The 18,035-nt window shown below is 37.0% G+C and overlaps 1 protein-coding gene across 1 annotated transcript in view; it reads left to right on the top strand.

Moving 5' to 3' along the window:
- The first annotated feature begins 901 nt into the window (after positions 1 to 901).
- The window catches only part of BRIP1 (BRCA1 interacting helicase 1), a 48,174-nt gene continuing 31,040 nt past the window's right edge, over positions 902 to 18,035 (top strand). Inside the window, exons 1-13 of the mRNA XM_065647197.1 lie at positions 902 to 994; positions 1,514 to 1,625; positions 2,092 to 2,286; positions 2,588 to 2,715; positions 3,608 to 3,742; positions 8,864 to 9,157; positions 9,653 to 9,874; positions 10,424 to 10,623; positions 12,826 to 12,958; positions 13,459 to 13,610; positions 14,165 to 14,336; positions 14,453 to 14,590; positions 14,983 to 15,144. Coding sequence (XP_065503269.1) covers positions 902 to 994; positions 1,514 to 1,625; positions 2,092 to 2,286; positions 2,588 to 2,715; positions 3,608 to 3,742; positions 8,864 to 9,157; positions 9,653 to 9,874; positions 10,424 to 10,623; positions 12,826 to 12,958; positions 13,459 to 13,610; positions 14,165 to 14,336; positions 14,453 to 14,590; positions 14,983 to 15,144 — 2,136 coding nt within the window. The remainder of the gene's footprint in view (positions 995 to 1,513; positions 1,626 to 2,091; positions 2,287 to 2,587; positions 2,716 to 3,607; positions 3,743 to 8,863; positions 9,158 to 9,652; positions 9,875 to 10,423; positions 10,624 to 12,825; positions 12,959 to 13,458; positions 13,611 to 14,164; positions 14,337 to 14,452; positions 14,591 to 14,982; positions 15,145 to 18,035) is intronic.

Raw genomic sequence — 18,035 nt, 5'->3', positions numbered from 1 at the left:
ATGATGAAGCCGAATCATGCCACGCGTTGGTGTTTTTTTGATGTATATGTTTGATCATTAAAAGTCAGATGAGGACACAGGTTAGTGAGTTAATTTATCCCAGGGAATCTGCCAATTTAAAATTGCGCTACTGTTTTCGAGATGCTGAAAACCTGTAAGAAAAGAATTCTGTGTCGTTTAAGCCATCTATGTCTCTTCAGTATTTTTAATTCAATAATTTCAATATTTTAGCAAGATAGGGAAACTGACTTTCTTTTATTCACCAGAGTGGGAGAAATGTGAGATAATACTCACGGAATAGTAAAGTGACCAACACCTCATTTTCCCCTGAATAATTACTGTATTACTGCCGGACTTTAAAACACCTCATTTCTAAAGTCAGAGTCCAGTTTTATTTTTTAATTCTTATAAGATGAGCAGTATGAGCTACTGTTGTCAGCTGCATCTTTGTCATTTGCAATGTATTCAAGTTCAAACTAATGGACCTGGAAAATGGAAGAACTGATGATTTTTAGTTATTAAATATTCAAAATTACTTTTTCCCCAAGGATTAGCATTCTTTTCCCAACACAGTTCAGCCTGAGAAAGAGAATCTGAAATGATGTGCACAGTTCATTCATACTTTTATTTAAATTGCTGATGTTACTCATCAGATAGTGGCAACTTGCTCATGTTTGTAACAAGGGCCAGGGCTGAACGGATGGTGTGTAGTATAAATCCCTATGTGCCGGTTCTGGTAATATCCTGAACCGCTCAGCCCCCTTATCAGGTTAACAGTTTCTACTTGTTTTTGCTGGTGCCATATGTTGTTTCAGGCTTTGCCTGGTTGTTCATGTCAACTTGTTTATACTGGGTTTTATTGCAGTTCTAAACCTGAAGTAAACGGGAGTAAAAAGTGGCAATGTCTTCTGATGTGTCAGAATATACTATCGGGGGAGTCAAGATTATATTTCCTTGCAAAGCATATCCTTCACAGCTTGCTATGATGAATGCTGTAAGTCGAATTTAAATTAATTTGCTAAACGAGTGGCTTATGTTTTCAGAGCCTTCCAATATCTTGAGAGTGTCCGTTGTAACGTAACTTACTGTTCTCTGTGCTGTACAATGATACCTGGCCCATGACTGTGGGGCAAATGGTTTGTCTGACAGATTTTTTCCGTGTTCTGATTCTGTAAGACTAGAGGAAGCAAGATATTGCTGTTATTATAGCAGGTAAGTATTTCACAGCCTCTGTAGACAAACCTCTGAGCACTGCTAATGAGGCGTATTCCTCCTGAGAGAAATACAGCTAAGGTTTGTTGACCTGCTGTTATTATTAAAGGTGATTGGGGAGGTGAATTTGGTTTTCTCTTTTGTTGTTGTTGTTTGTTGGTGGTTTTTTGTTGTTTGTTTGTTTGTTTGTTTACAAGATAGCAGACGTCCTGATTTATTTTTTAGAAGTTACTCCTAGCTTAGCTAAAGACATCCTATTAATTAATTAATTCTGGTTTTGTTCTCCTTATTCTCCTTAAAGATTGTCAAAGGCTTAAATAACAGGCAGCACTGTTTGTTGGAGAGCCCTACGGGAAGTGGCAAAAGCTTGGCGTTGCTTTGTTCTGCATTATCATGGCAGCAGTCTCTGTATGGTGAGTAGTCTTAGTGTCGGTTTCTGCAGTTTTTATCACCAAAATATATTATAATGAATTGTTGTTGTTTATCAGCCCTTAAACATTTGGTTTCAGGAATATAACCAGGGCTTTGTCCACCATTATACATATTGCCTTATTGGCAACATAAAACAGTAATGCCCAGTAATTCGAAGCTAGATTTAGATATCTGTTATCATAAGGGAATTATATGGCTGTTGGAACTTTGAAAGAAAATACTTGTGGCTTGTAGTTATGTAGGTTGATTTGAAAAAGAGGGGTATTTTCCAGTTCTGCAAGTTGTTACAGTTCTTTGCGCTGCAGTTCTTCAAAGGGCGATGATAACTCGTGCAGAATTTGTGGTACCTAAACAAAAGCTTTCATCTTAACTGGTTTGGAAGCCTAGCTCTCGTGTAGTCTTGAGTGTTTTTAATGGAAAATAAATTATGGTGTCCTTTATGTTTAGATAAACCAGTACTCACATCGTCGTGTGAAAAGGAAGAGAGAAAGCCAGAGAGCTCCCCGTCCTGTCGCTGTGCGTGTCATTCCCAGTCAAAGAGCAACGAGGCCGCAACGAGTGCACATCCTGGTGCTTCTTGTTCTTCTAGTAATTATGAAACAGGCAGTTCTGTAAAACCTGGAAGCCCACTAGCAAATACAGGTAACTTCACACACAGGCAGCTAAAAATCTGTTCTAGAAGTAAAATGTGTAGCCAGTTATGTCTTTTTTTTTTTTTGCTTTCAAGTCAGGGACTTTTTTTACCATCATAATAGCAGAGTACTACATGATCTGCCCTGCATGGAAATCTGTATGGAAATGGTGGTTAATGCACCTAGAAATGTCTAATAGTATTTCCTACATCATCTGTATGTAGTAAATTCTGTTTTTGAAGTGTTACCCTTATTTATGGCATTCCTAGTAGTGGATGTACCTTTTAATTTTATTTTATTTTTAATCGCAGGATTTAAAGAAAATGAAACGCTAGCTTCGAAATTGTCTGCCAAAAAAAGGTTATCTGTATGTAACAATGAGAATGATGATTTTCAAGTAGACAGGAAAAGGATTCGCCCTTTAGAAACTGAGCAGCAGGTGAGCAAAGTTTGTTGGCAGTAAAATAATGCAGGCGTAGCTCAACCAAGCTGTCAAATACCAATCAACGTTTCAGAGAAGGGCACAGAGAACAGCTGAGTTGTGTCACAGTTGTCGTTTAGATTGGCAGGTTTTTGTTCGGTTTTATTGTTACTTGTTACAAAGGAGTCCGTTGTTGAACTAAATTGTTTGTAATATCGTGTCCTAAATTATATCTTGCATATTTAAACACCCAATATCTGCAAAATATATTTGTCCCCACTTGATCTGTAATATTAAGTCAAAGATTCTAGAGTTGGAAGTGTCCTTGCAAACATGTATTAGAAATTCAAAGGATACTGTGAATGTATTAGAGTTCTGGTTTATACCCTGTCGAACGTATTTATGGCCCAGTATGCGGAGTGCAATATTGCTGTCACGTTTTTATCTGTGCCGGTACTGCTGTCGCATGGCTTAAGACTTGTATTAGGATGTGCACTGTAAATAGTTTTTATGTTGTATTAAGAGTATTGCTTGGATAGTTACTTTTGTTTAAGTTTTTAGAGCAACGTGGCTTGAATTTATTTCTTGTTTTAGTTATGGACGCTTTCTGCTTATTTCTATATCGTATTATAATTTCTATCAGTTTTGTAACACTGGGAAATTAAAGAAGAAAAGCTCAGCAACAATTACAGATTGTTGTTGTTATTTTTACTGAATTTTGTGATTAAAACTTCATAGCTTTTCCCAAATGACACTTGTGTGGCTTAGATTGGGTCAAACTGTTAGTGGATAGTAGCAATGCACCGCGTTACTGAAACAGACTCCGTGGAAAACAGTTGAAACAAAATCACAGTGTAAGCACATACTTCTGTCCAGTGCATTTGAACACCGTGCTTTTTTTCCCCAGCAGGTAAGAAAACGTCATTGCTTTGCAAAAGGAGTACAGATGGTTGATGCTTTGGAAGTCTATCAACAGAGAAAAAATGGGGAGCTGGTTGTGCACTCTGAAAAAAGTGTGAAAACTATTACTTCTGCTCCCAGAACAGTAAGTAATATAGTAAAATCTTTCACATCAGGACTGTTAGTTCAAGAGCAATTTAAAAAAATATTTTACTGTAAAAAGATCATGCATGTATGCAGCTTGTTCATACAGTTTCAGAAAACACGGTACCTCTGGCTGCATTACAGCCTAATGTAAATGTTCTCGAGTATGGAAGTTGCTTTGAAGTAATATGTTATCACTGTCAGTAGCGAGAACTGCAGTGGTTTTTACTCCCGATGATAATTAGCTTCTATTTTAATCAGTGTATGTTTTAACTTCAAGAGCAGTTTTCCTTTATACTATGCCTTTGTAAACACAAAAGAAGCCAGAAGCTTTGGTATTAGTTTAAGACACAAGGAGCTAAAATTTTTCTTGTCAAAACTGAATCTGTGTTCTAGGTCATTTAATGGGAAGTAATTTTTATTAGTTTTGGAAAGCTCTGTAGATTTTTGAGTAGAATTTGAAATGCTTTGTGCCACTGAACTTCAATTGGTCGTTTGAAATACAAAGGCCAGCAGAGTGTGCTGTTGATTTTTCAAATAAAAAGACCTTTCTTCCTTCTTTGATTGTCAGATTTGCTTTGGTACTTTAATGTGGGTGTCTGAAAAACTTGATTTGCAACTTCTCGAAACTTCATGCAGTGAAGAAAACTGCAAAGTTTTGGTATAGATCAACTAATTGTTAAATAACAAAATAGTGAATCATAGTCTGATTTTTCTAAGAAAACTCTTCCGTTTTGTAACGGTAATTGAGCTGTACATGAGTGTTTTGATGTGCGATCCTTGGGTTCAAAGTGTAAACACTATACTGTTTACCAGTTTACTGTTTACCTTTAGAAAGAAGTAACCTAAGAAGGAATACAACTGTTTATTTCTGTTAAAGTTTCTTTTTAAGAATGAAAGAATAAGGTATTATTTTCCTGTGATTACCTTTTACTTCAGCAGACTGAGACCTTGTCTGGTATCAAGAAGGAGTTGCAGAAAGTAAGGTCTTATTTATTGTTGGTAGTTCTGTGGCTTAACTGCATGAAGTTTAAGACATGGGGAGCATCACAGCATAGGCTGTTAGGTATAAAACTGCTTTTCTAGTGTAGCTTATGAAATAAAGTCAGCTGAGGTTATGCTCAACGCTCTTATCATAACGGGACTGTATATTTAGGATGATACAATAACGCAATAAAATATTTTCTTAACCAGTGAGATAACCTTGCCTTTGCATAACTTGTGTTTTACTGTAGTCAATCCTGTGCTTAAAGCAAATTTAGCTTCTTGTCAAGTCCTTTTTACAGCCCAACGGAGAGGGAACGGGTTGGCTGTTGTAAGAGCACAAGAGGTGCTGCCCAGCGTTGCTGCATCAGAGCAAGACCTGTAGATGAGTGGGTGAGGATCTGCTGCCCTGTCTGCTCAGAGCTGCTTTCAGCCGAGAGCCTGGGGATCCATTTCTGTCCCTCTGCTGTTAATTCTTGCAAGAGAGGGCAATTCTAGTGTGAGTTTAGAAGAGAAATTATACCCTCCTGGTACTCTCTTGATTACTTCTGTCAAAGCATGCGGTCTGAGAAACTGGGGCAGCTGGGTTAAGGAATCCCCATTTATACGAGTTTAAAAAAGTAAACAGTAAATGGAGAGTAGTGTAACAAACACTTGGGGTATCAAAAAACAACTGTGAAAAGAATCTGTCTTAATGTGCTAGCCCGTTGCAGTTTAACATATTGCTTACAACCTTCACAATGGAGTTTGAGTGACTTCTGTTACACATTCCAGGAGACTGGCAGCCTGTTACAATCAGGGTCTGGACTCCAGAATAGGCTAATTTACCACGATGGGATGAAGAAAGTTGTGGATTTGTATTACACGCTCTCACCTGACACCGTATCTGATCCTTTTCCTGCTGATTGACATTTTGAATGAGCTCTTTGAAGCAAGTTCCAGCTTAATTAAAACGTTTGCTTGGTTAGCAGTGATCTGTGAAAGCCTATGATAAATATTGAACCGGGTTCACCTGCTGGTGACTGGGAGAGGATAAACAGCTGCTTTGTGTACTTTAATCAAGAGGCTGCAGCAGCAGCAGAATACAGTGCTTTTTGAGGGCTCATAAAGGAATAGTTGAAAAGCTCTGGTAATGTCAGTGCTGATATCTCACTAGATTTGCTTGTGTGATATTTCACACAAGAGGTATTCACTGCTGTATCATTTAGGTGGCTTTGTAACGGGGAAATGTAGATGAAGATATGAAGAACTCTTATCTCTTTGTGTTTCAAAGATCATAGCCTCAGTGTTTGTTTAGCTCTGGTTTACAGGTAGGACAGGTTAGTGGACTTGATTATTCTTCTTTAAATCAGACTTTCATGTTTTTGCCGTATAAATATTGATGTGATAGGCTGTTTTATCTACCTTCTGACAGAAGTAAAAACAAGCTGGATTAGCCCAAGGTCCATATAGTCCGGTATCTGATCTCTAACAGCATCTGTTACTGGATGCTTCTGATTAAACACTGCAGAAAGTAGAGGAGCATCTTTTTTTTTTTTTTTTCCCCCTCTCCCAAGTGATAATCTCTATCCTAGATTCAAACAGCTGAAAACAGCCTCATTCTGAAGCTAGAGGGTATTACAAAGTAGTTTTCCATTATCTTAATTATATCTATTCAGCCTCCTCCGATTCCTTAATAAATAATTGAAACTGTTTCTGATTTTATTATAGTTTAACCAGTATCTCTGTGTTTTGAGTCTAAAAATTTGTACTTTATGAGGCACCACTGCTATGGGAACTGCCGTACTGGAGTTACCACTTTGCTTGTGCTGTAGTAATGGGAGATTAACAGCACATTGGGTTTTGCTGCGTGATATTGAGAGTAAATTCTTTTTATAGAAATACATAATTAGAGTAGTTTGGTTTTGATAAAATTTTAAGTTGGCCAAACAATTTTCTAAAGGATAATAAAGGATTCAAGTGCAAATTAACACACTTGAATAATGTGCGAATAACATGAAGAACTCAACTTTTAATCTGTTTTAACCATTTTCTTAAAATTTTCCTTTGTTCTAAAGGACTTTCTAAAAAGCTTTTATTTACCGATGTATTTTAGGCTAATGGTGTCTGTGGTTTTCAGAAATGTTACAACTACTGCAGGCAGTTTTATACTCTTATTAGTTACTATAAAATCAGTCTGAGTTTATAGCTTCTTCGATGCTGATTTTTTTTTTAAACTTTTTTCAAAGTGAAAGGTAACATTTTAAAAATGAAATACTTGCTAAAGTGCTTCTTAAAGTCAGTATTATACCAATTTCAAACCTTCTAAGAAAAACTTCTAAGGCCACCTGTCGAATACTGTAATTTATAAGCCTTACACATAAGAACTCTTTTAAATATTTCCATAAAAAAGACGCATCGTAGAACAGCCTTCTGTTTATGTTTATGTATATATTTATTTGAACTGCACTTCTGCAAAATAGCTGCCTGATTGGTCCTAATATTTTTCTATTACTTTTATTTGGCAAACAAAATATGAGGCTTAGCATTAGCAGTGAAGTCTTACTGGTATGGCATCCTCTTGTAATTCTGGGTATTCTTTTTACCTCTGAAAACACAATCTGACTTAAAATTAAAAGATAAAAATGTTCTTAAAGGCCCTGCACAGTAACTGCTTCAGTTACATTGATTGTTAGCATGGTAATGTGGTTTTCATTATTTCAAATAGCGAAATAGACTATAGACGATGGAAATATCAAGGTGCAATTTGCATTGCAGTTTTCTGTGTGAGTACAAACCCAGCATTGCCACATATGTAACATATACCATATGTCAGCTGTTTCCTGCTTTGCCGTTGACAAGAGCCCCATTCATAACTCTTCTTTTTATCCTTTCAGTGAATAAGTAATGATTCAATAGAGAAGGCAGGATATTTGGAACTGGCTATTTAATGTGGCAGCACACCGTAATGAAATCTGCTGGTACTGGCAACTTGAGAGGGGAATGTAACAATTCCAGCATGGGTGTAACTTCATCTGCTTGGAGGGCCTGTTTATTTGGCACATCAGTGAACCTTTTATCCCCGTGAGTGACAGCTCCAGCAGGGTTACGTTCGCAGCCGTTCCAGCACGTATTGTAATATTTAATGGCGGACAAGGCTGAGTAGGACTGAGGGTAACACGAACTTGCTTTTCCTCAGGGCGGAGGCTACAAGACAGTTTGATCCCCAGAATCGTGGTGTAACGCACGGCGTGACTTAGCGTTTGTTTATCGTGGATAATCTTACTGATTACAATTAAAAGGGGAGGAGGGGTATTTGAGTGGGCAACTACATGTTGTTACTTGCACTGTCACCTGAAAACCAAGTACGAACTCTTTTACGCTAGAAGAAGTCATTATTTTTTATGGGAGGTGTGTGTGAACGTGGTTACTCGTGAGTTATTTTGTTTTCTGTGTGTGTTCTCACACTAATTATTACAATTTCACGACAGTTGTTCCAGTGTTTTATACGATGAAAGATGTTGCTTCTCAAGAAGAAAAAAAATTGGCTTTTAAGAGATATTTTACAGGATTAGGTTCTGTTTAGAATTATTCCCTATTTTGTCTTTTATTTTCGTGGTTACTAGGTGGCCCATGATACAATGGCATGGCAAACATTTTTCTAATGGAGAGTATATCACGGAGTCTGTTTTATCTGCAATCAGATTTCTTTAAACTGTCCAGATTTCTTCTGCTTGCTTTAAGGAAAAATTTACTCTTATTTTAATTTGAGAGTCTGATCTCAAGGTTTCTTCATTTAGGGTGCTGGACGCTTCTTGGTCTGTAACAGGAGTGTCCTTAGGCTGAAGCTTAAATGTGAGATGTTTATTTGCATTATTCACATGTGTAAATACTCCACTGGGATAATAATTCTTGCTACGATTGAGTTATGATAAAGTTGTATCTAGTGATTGCTGGAAGTTTAAGATTTTCAGGCACGAGGACATGGTGTGTATGCTTTTACATTTTTAAACTTTTTGTAGTTTGATAGGCCAGCCTGGTGATTTAACAGGCTGTCTTGAACTATCCTAGAGGGCGTTTTCTAAATAGACCATAAGCAGATTTAGCACGTTCATCTTGCCATGGGATTTTGTTAATCTTTTTTTGTTTTGGATTGCAGTCTTCTGGTCCTTGCACTGAATGTTCCTGTTCTTCTGGAAAAGAAACCGATAAAGATACTAGTAACACAAAGAAGAAAGAAAATGGAGATCAGTCGTTCATTCCTAAAATATTTTTTGGAACACGCACGCACAAGCAAATATCTCAGATTACTAGAGAGTTGAAGAGAACAGCGTATTCCAGTGTCCCCATGACAATTCTTTCTAGCCGGGATTATACCTGTATTCATCCAGTGGTATCTAGTAGTGGTAGTAACAGGAATGAAATGTGTGTAGAATTGCTGGAAGGAAAACATGTGAGTAATTTTGTTTCAGAAAAGGCGCATTCATTTAAACATATTAAAGTGAAGGGTAGTTGAACAGTTGGAATGACTAACATTTTTGATTTCTTTATACTGCGTTGGTTAAATGCCTCTGGTAATTTGGTTTAAATTAAATATTAATTGTTAGAAAATGTTGATACATGGTATCAATTCTGAAAAAATACATGATGATAGGAATACTATTAATGAATGCTTGGTTAATGTTCTTACTAAGACTTAAATTGTCTTTGGTTGTCTTTTTGGGAGAAGAAAGAAGTGTCCTTTATCCATGTACCTTTTAGGAACATGGATTTGCCTGTTTTCTTTCTGACGTTATGTGGTTTGCATGATTGTCTGACATAAAAAGTAGCTGTTAGAAATGCTTCCAGGAAATGAAGTCAAATGCGCGTAACAACTTGGACGATTTAGCCTTGCTTCTCTTTCGTTATTTTTTGTAACCACTAACTATCTGCGTGCATTTGCTTTTAGGGCAAGTCCTGTCTTTACTATCATGGTGTTCATAAAGTCAGCGAGCACCATGCTCTGCAGTCTGCACGCAGCGTGTCCGAGGCTTGGGACATTGAAGATCTCGTGCGCCTGGGAAAGAAGCTTCGTGCTTGTCCATATTTTGCAGCCAGAGAACTCATGGTGGGCGCAGATATTGTATTTTGTCCTTATAATTATCTCCTAGACCCGCAGATACGGGAGAGTGTAAGTATATTTGTGAGAAGATTACAATAACTGAAGTTAAAGGGAAGTTAAAAACATAACGTACAGTGGCTACAGTCCACTAAAATCCAATTTATATCCAAAATATTATCTACAGAATAACTCCTGGGCTAAAGATTTTTTTTTTTTTACTCTTCTCAAGCCCCTCTCACCCCCAAAATCAGTATTTCTGTAATTCAGGTAATGTTTCCACTGGTCTCATACTCTAGCGGATCAGTCACATGTTTTTCTTCAATCAGTGGAAATGAAACCCTTGCAAACGTCACAATTGTTTGGTTTATGGAGAGTATAGTAGGTTCAGATTATATTCATTCAGGCTGAGGGGCTGAGATAAGGCTTTTTTTCTTTTTTTCTTTCTTCCCCCCCCCCCCCCCAATCCCCTGGTTATTTTCTAGGTTATAGAAATTGGATCAAAAAGCTGTTGCTTACACTGTGATGTGAACTACATGCTTTTTAACAGGATCCTGTTAGTTGCTTTTTCTTGCCTTGTCTTTCACTTTGTTTTACTTGGATAATAATTTTTTTTTTTAGATGGATATTAACCTGAAAGGCCACGTAGTCATTTTAGACGAAGCGCATAATATTGAGGACTCTGCTCGGGAGTCAGTGAGCTACGGAGTTACAGAAAATCAACTGAGAGCTGCTCGAGAAGAGCTCGATTTCATGGTCAATAACAACATCAGGCAGAAGGACCATAAGCCCCTCCAGGCTGTGTGCTGCTCTTTGACAAAGTAAGGCAACTCTTTATAATTCCATTTTATCAACTCATATTTTTTTAAATTACATCAAGATTCCTTTTGCTGATGCAATTTACTGGTTACCATGTTGCATCAGATAAAATGTAACAGCCATCTACTTCAAACTGTGCAGTCATCAGCTTTTTATTCAGTTGAGGAATCCGGAGGGGTTTCTTTTTTGAGGAAGCTAATTCTCCTACTTTGGATACTTCAAATGTTAAATTTTAGTAAAATATGAGAGCAGCATGGCTAGAGGTTTGATTGCCTCAAGCTTTTTAACCTTACCAGAAAAACTAAGGTTGATTGTCTTGGCAAATCTGCCAACAGCAGCAAAGCAGTTGTTGGAAAGCACAAGACTGGGTGTAAATAGCCAGTAATCGGTAAAATGCCGTTGCGTAGTGACGTGGCTTTGCCAAACGCATGGGTAATTAGAAAAGTCTAATTTCAGTTATAAAGATCCTGGGCCCTCATTCCAGAAAGCACTTAAGCGTGGGCTTAGTGCCACAGAGGTGCTAAAATGACCTTTTGGAGGAATTTGAAGAGATCCCAGCAGAGGTGTTCTGGCGAGCTTTTCTGATGAGGTGCAGATTTAGCAGGACAGATTTCTCTGTTCGATGGAGGAAGATATATCGACAATGGGATTTTTCTGGTTGGGAGGGAAGGAGCAAATATACTTTCCTGAATTGAAGGCATGTTTGTAACATTCGTTAAGGCTTCCTGAAAATATTGCACACACCAATTTTCACTTCAAAAGTCATAGATATCTTTCTGGGAATCAAGCTGATTTTATTTATTCTTACTGCTTTACTCGAAAAATAAACTAACAGATATTTCAAGTAAATGCTTTAATGATAGATTTATTTGGCTGGATATTATTCTAGATTTTTTGTGTATGTGATCTTTTAGTATTAGGAAGGTCTGTGTTAAGTTCGTATTTGCATTTATAGCATGACTGTTTCAAAATTTGGAATTCATAACAGGAATACGGAAGTTTTACATTTCCTAAACAGTTTTATCCGTTGTAAATCTGTTTCATTTCTGTCATAGTGGCCTCTTCCTAATTTTAGTTCTAGGTCTTTCTGATGTTACATGTGAGGAAATGGGGCACAGTACTACACTGGTGCAGTTCTGCCTGTGTTAGTGATCATCATTCCTTACTAAGATAAAACAAATGACAGCCAGAGCAGTGATCGTTATGGTAGTATTTATGTGTATTTTGTTTGCATTTAACCTGGTAAAAATAAAGTGGGGTTTTTTAATTATTCCATTGATCAGATTATTTGCAGCGACAGGACAGGAAATCTGGAACTGAAACAGTCACTAAGCCTCATTGCTCTGGTTGCTAGTGATGAACTGGTTTTACAGGTAAATGTTTTGAGCGGTTGCAGGAATGACAGCTGTCGTTCTGATGCCGGCAGCCGGGTGATGGAACAGACAGCTCCGGCATTTCCCGAGCGGGGCAGCCCGCCCGCTTTGCCGAGCGCAGGGAAGGGCTTGTAGCTCTGCAGGGATGATGGAGGACGCGTTCAGTTAGAGAAAATTTTCACTCTGCCACAAATGAGATGATCTGCATGTTTAGGTCTGTTTTCAGAAAGTCCTATCACATTTTGCGTTGTACATAAGATTATAATTCTGCTTCATTTTCAAACTGCAGCAAAGCTACAAATACCTGTATGTAGCTTAAAATATACTCTTTCTATTGCCCCACTTTCCCTTACTGTGTATAGAGATTAAAAGTAGTCATTTAATGCCTCAAGATTTGTTCTTAATAGGAAAGCCTGCAGTCAGCAGGCATGATAAATCAACTTCCACCAGTTAGAGTAATAATGAGTGGCCTTAAAACTACAGCAGAAATATTTCTTAAATAAACTTGACATGTTATGTCAGAAAAAGAGATTCTGTTTTAATCCTTTCTCTTTATTGTAAAGATATTATATGATGATAAAATATAGATGTATAGGGACAAGTTTTCCTCTTACCTCAATTAGCTGCATCAGGAGCAGTTCTGGAAAAGTTGGTTCAACAGTGAAAAACTGGCAGAAGGAAGAGCAGAATCTTTCTACTTGGATGTAGTAACATTTCTCATCATAGAAGTCTGGTGTAGTTTTTGAGGTCTGCTTTATTTTGTACCTGCAAAGTATCTCTAAATCTCCAAAGTTAATGGTGATATTATTTCTTGATTTCTCTCTTTTATAGCTGGTTACAGGAGAGCTCCAGTCAACTGGTAGAAAGAGGGTATGAAACCTCCTGTAAGGTTTGGAGCGGAAAGGAAATGCTCCCTATTTTACACCAAATGGGAATCACTGGCATTACTTTTCCCATTTTACAGGTAATGTTGTATGCTATATAAATGAGTATCAGAGTGCATAATATTTGTTTTAAAACATCTTAAAATGTATGTAAGATAAATGCTAACAGATCTTTTAATATACTGCAATACTGGAAAGCTGTCTGAAAATGATACCTGATGAAAACCAGCAGTAATCCACTTGGGCTACTGGAATTTGTGAAGAATCGAGGTTTTAAAGGGTCTAACTCATTGTGTACCATTATTTAAATTGAACCATTGAGTCACTGATAGTTTTGTCTGTTCTATCCGTCTGGATTTTTATGGACTGTTGAAATGTATTTACACTACTTTCAAGCTTATCTCTCTACGTAAGCCAAATATGTTAGAAGTGTTACTTTTCCTTTACAATTCTGTCTTCAGTCTGACTTGACGGGTGTATCAGGTGAACTTTTCAAACTGTGCTGGTGGTTTTGTATTAGCTTTGGTTTTGAGAAGATACTTAGAATGTTGTTTCTGTGCAATTTGTTTGCCTCTTACAGAAAAATCTTGCTGCTGTTCTGGAAAAAGAAGAAAAAATATCAGTGCTTGGCAGAGAGGAACTTATTGAGATACCAGTTGTGAGCCCTGCCACTCAGATTGTGCTGAAAGGGTTATTCATGGTGCTTTTATTTCTTTTTAAAGATAATAGCAGGTCAGTGCAAATATATAGCCTGAGCTATGTGGTGGGTTTTAATTCAGCTGCTTTGCCAAACTGCCTCTTTCATTTGTGTGACACCTCAGTTGTGGTGTCTGGCTCCTGAGCAAGACTAACATTTCCAAAAGCTTTGGAAAATCTATTTATGTGGGAAGAATTTAAATACTACCTTTTTTTTTTATTCATTCCCAAAGGAATTCAAATATCGAAGAAATTTATTTGAAGGTTAGGTGTACAGTTTCTTGATGTGTTGCCAAGTTAAATACGCGTGGGTTTTGTTTTTCTACGTAGCACTTATCATTCGTCTGTCTTGATATCTTGACTATTAATGCCAGCAGTTACTAAAAATTTCAGATTCAAACTTCGTTTTTAAATATTAATTATTGTAAAGTTTCACTGTGGTTTTTTTTTTTTCCGAAAGTATAAAATTATTTTTTATACTTAAATTGTAAATGCATTGTAGCAACACTGTCTTTGCCTTGTATAATCTTAATGCTTAGAGTTTGCTTAATTGTAGTGTTTAACGATATTTCTATATATTTCTTATATAGGTATGCAGATGACTACAGAGTTGCTCTACAGCAAACCTATGCCTGGATGAATGAAAACCAGCCTGAAGTTTCAGAGACAAGTGCCTTGGTTACAAGGCCCAGGCATAAACGGAATTTGCGGCAGAAAACCATGGTCCACGTGCTTAATTTTTGGTGCTTGAATCCTGCTGTGGTAAGCCGAGTGTTGAGTAGGAGACCTGAAGTCATTTGAGTGATAACAAGTACATAAAAGATCTTACAGTGATTGTATCGGTTGTCCGAGTTTCTTCTTTTCTTTCTCCAACGTAGGCATTTTCAGACTTAAGTGACGTTAGAACAATTGTTCTGACATCTGGGACGCTCTCTCCAATGGATTCATTTTCTTCGGAACTTGGTGTGAAGTTTTCTATTCAGTTGGAGGCAAATCACATTATTCGGAACTCACAGGTGAGCTTTGTTGCCTCTCCGAAGGTGTAATGCTTACCATTGTAAAAGAAAGAATGACTTGTAAATAAAAACCATTACAAACCCATTCCATAAGTAAAGAGAAATGTACAGAACGGACTGTTGCTTGGATTGATGCAATTGTAAAGTAAATTTTCAAATGAAAAAAGGGGCAATTTTTAGACACGTACTTCCCTGGAAAAGTCATGCTGTTTTGGTAATAGCCATCTTATATCAGTTAGGTCACTTTCTCTTCTGTTTTTAAGTACTGAAATTAATTTGTTTAGAAATATCTCAGTATTTTCTCTCATGCATAAAATTTCATTGTTTGACATCATTTAATCCAGTTTGTATTGCGTATTTAGAATTAACTTTTTTACCATGAAATACGCCAGGTTTGGGTTGGCACCGTGGGAGCGGGCCCGAACCGCCGGAAGTTGTGCGCAACGTTCCAGCACACGGAGACCTTTGAGTTCCAGGATGAGGTGGGAGCTCTCCTGCTGTCCGTCTGTCAGACCGTCGGCCAAGGAATTCTCTGCTTTTTGCCATCCTATAAGGTAAGGAAATCTTCATTCACATTCTTCCTTTAAAACCTCACACACTCTACTTCAAAATGTACTATATAATCTGTTGCACTTATGTCAACCTATTATAGATGTTTATGAAATAAATATAATAATGCATTGTGACTGGATTATATTGTAATTTCTTGCATCTTGTATTGGCTGGCATGCGAGTTTGTTTTCATGAAAAAGCATGTTCATGTTTGTTTTCAACAGGTGTACCTTGGTTAATGAGTACCATTGATTTGATGAGCTTTACAAAAAAAAAAAAAAAAAAAAAAAAAGCCAGACCGATATGCAGGTCTTTTTCTGAAATTATTTCCCTGAATGTTTTGAAATTATTCATTTACATAATTAAAAATAAATTTAAAATTTCCTCCATGTAAGCACACATAATGAAAGGAAACTTTATGTGTAGAACTCGGCAGCAAGAATGCCTTTGCATGTTCTTGGTATTCTGTTTGAACGCACTATTCATACAGTTAATTTCTCCTTTCCTTGTTTCTCGTTCCATTTCACTGCACTGGACATTCTAGTATGTTTTTCCCAGTCAGGTGGGAATTGACCACTGGCACTGGCTGAAAGGAATCAAATTTCTCAATTTCAAACTATGTAATATCTAATTTCATTGACAACAGGTATCTAATTATGGTTAATCTGTACCTCACAGTAGCTCTGCTTTCTGCTCTATTAGCTCTTATTGTTATTTATGGTCAGCTCTGAGGAACAGGAGTATAAACCTACAATATAATTCTATAACTCATGTCCATTTTTCTTGTGATGCTTGCAAGGGTGTGGCTTTTTTCATTTTAAACCATCATTTATGATTTTAAAAAATCCTGCCAACAAACAAAACAAAAACCTCTCAAAAAATGAAACGAAACAAATCCTACTAAATTAACAAAAAGCCTAGTAAATAGAAATAAAAGCTTCAGACCATTTCGCTTATCTCTAAGGTTCCTTAACAGAGAATATTTGAAAAAAAATGAAACTGGATTTCTTCTTTTTTACAAGACGTTCATGTTAGTTTTATTATTTAACAGAAAAGGCTGCAAAGTGAGAGGGTTTTGTCTTCACTGGGTGTGTGTAAAGAATCACAGTCGTCAGTGCAATTACTGACAGTAACCATTAGGTGACCACATTAGACCAGGTAATGTTCAGTCACTGAAAAAAGCAGATTACTGCCTACAAATTTATTTAGCCTAGCTCACAAAACTCTGCACTTTTATTTCCAGGTTGTTAACTTTGCATATATCTTGCATTCAATTTATTTAAAAATTGAAATGGGAGCATATTTCAATTTCCACTATCATGGTTATTCTTTTGCTAAAGTGTATAATGTTGAACAGTACGTGATAGTCGATCTTGCGTATACAGACCTGACAAATATTTATGAAGGTTTTTATGAGAATAGTAATCTGAATTGAAAGTATAGAGAGACTTTGTAATGACATTTAATAAAGCAGGAGGTTGCTGGGCAGCTCTGGGCCCCTTCCCCCCTCGCTGCCCTTCTGCTTTGCTGAAAGGTCACCCAGCTCAACATGTCAGGTGGTTTTTTTCCTTTTCCTAGTGAAAGTATTGATAAATAGAAATTGCAGACAATTGAAGGGTGATATTTTAAAATCACATTGCCAATATTTTTCTATGGATGCCCTTTTTCATTCGGCTTCTTTTATTCTGGGTTGGGTTGCCTTTATGTCTGAGATTAATATGTTGAAAACACAGAATAATGTAAGCATAAGCATATTAGTACAGGGAAAACAAGGTCTTTTTCTTTCATCCTCATACAGAATATTGCTTACCTGCACATTTGCATTTCAAAACTGATTTTCAGAGATTTTCATGGGGGGAATTGCCAGGTCTTTTTAAAAAACTGCAACTTTTAAAGAAATAGTTCAAGGCTATCAAGATCTGATTAATATACATGGTCGTGTACCTCACTAAATTAACTGTTATGAGTTAAGCAGATCTTTTGGGGGCTCAACTTGTTTTGCGAATTGCTAATTATTTGCTTTGTAAACCAAGTTAATTTTATTTTTCTGCAACGCCCATTATTCACTGAATTCAGGTAGTAAAGTGTATGTTGCTTTCCTTGTTTATATATAAGGAGAGTGCTAGAGACAGAAGTTGCATCACTGCACATTCATTCACTTCAGTTCATCTTGAATTTCATAGTTTCACTTTAATGGAATACAGGTGTATATTCTTTTTGTTGTAAGAAGGGTAAATTAACATTTTTTTGCCTCAGTCTGTGGGAATAAGAAGAATGGAAGGTGTCGCACCGGCGTCAGGAAGCAGAACTTGCAAACTCTGCCTGACACAGGTTGTGATGATGCTGGGACCGCAGCGCCAGCACCCAGGCAGGCTGCTCTTCCTGCTGCTCCTCTTAGTCAGAACTTCATCACGTGATGTCAGAAATAAAATAAATTTATGGCAGAAATAGAATGAATATTACCATTTGAACTTCTCAGTCTGGAATTTCAGGGAGTTTTAGGAGTAATATTTATTTCTCTGTATTTAGTCTGGAATTTCAGGTTGCTTTGTATATGTTAAAGTAATCTACCAATACTTGCTGAAAATGATGACCCCTGTATTCATGTTGGAGCTGGAGAAACAAACTCTGGCAGAAGTTTAGTGATTTATTTCGGATTTCTGAAGTGTGGATGCAAAAATATCTCATGGTCACCTGGAAGAGACGCCAACCTGCTATAAAGTTTCCAACGTGCAAATAAATAGATACCAACCTGCTATAAAGTTTCCAAAGTGCAAATAAATAGAGGACAAGTAAAATTTCTAAATGTCACCACAATAACCTAATAATAAAATGAGAAAAGTGGATGCTGCTTACAGAACATCTGAGATGAACGTTCTAAATGTCAGCAGAG

This window comes from Caloenas nicobarica, chromosome 17 (genome assembly GCF_036013445.1).
Source record: "Caloenas nicobarica isolate bCalNic1 chromosome 17, bCalNic1.hap1, whole genome shotgun sequence".
NCBI lineage: Eukaryota > Metazoa > Chordata > Aves > Columbiformes > Columbidae > Caloenas > Caloenas nicobarica.
This window is presented reverse-complemented; position numbering and strand designations above follow the sequence as displayed.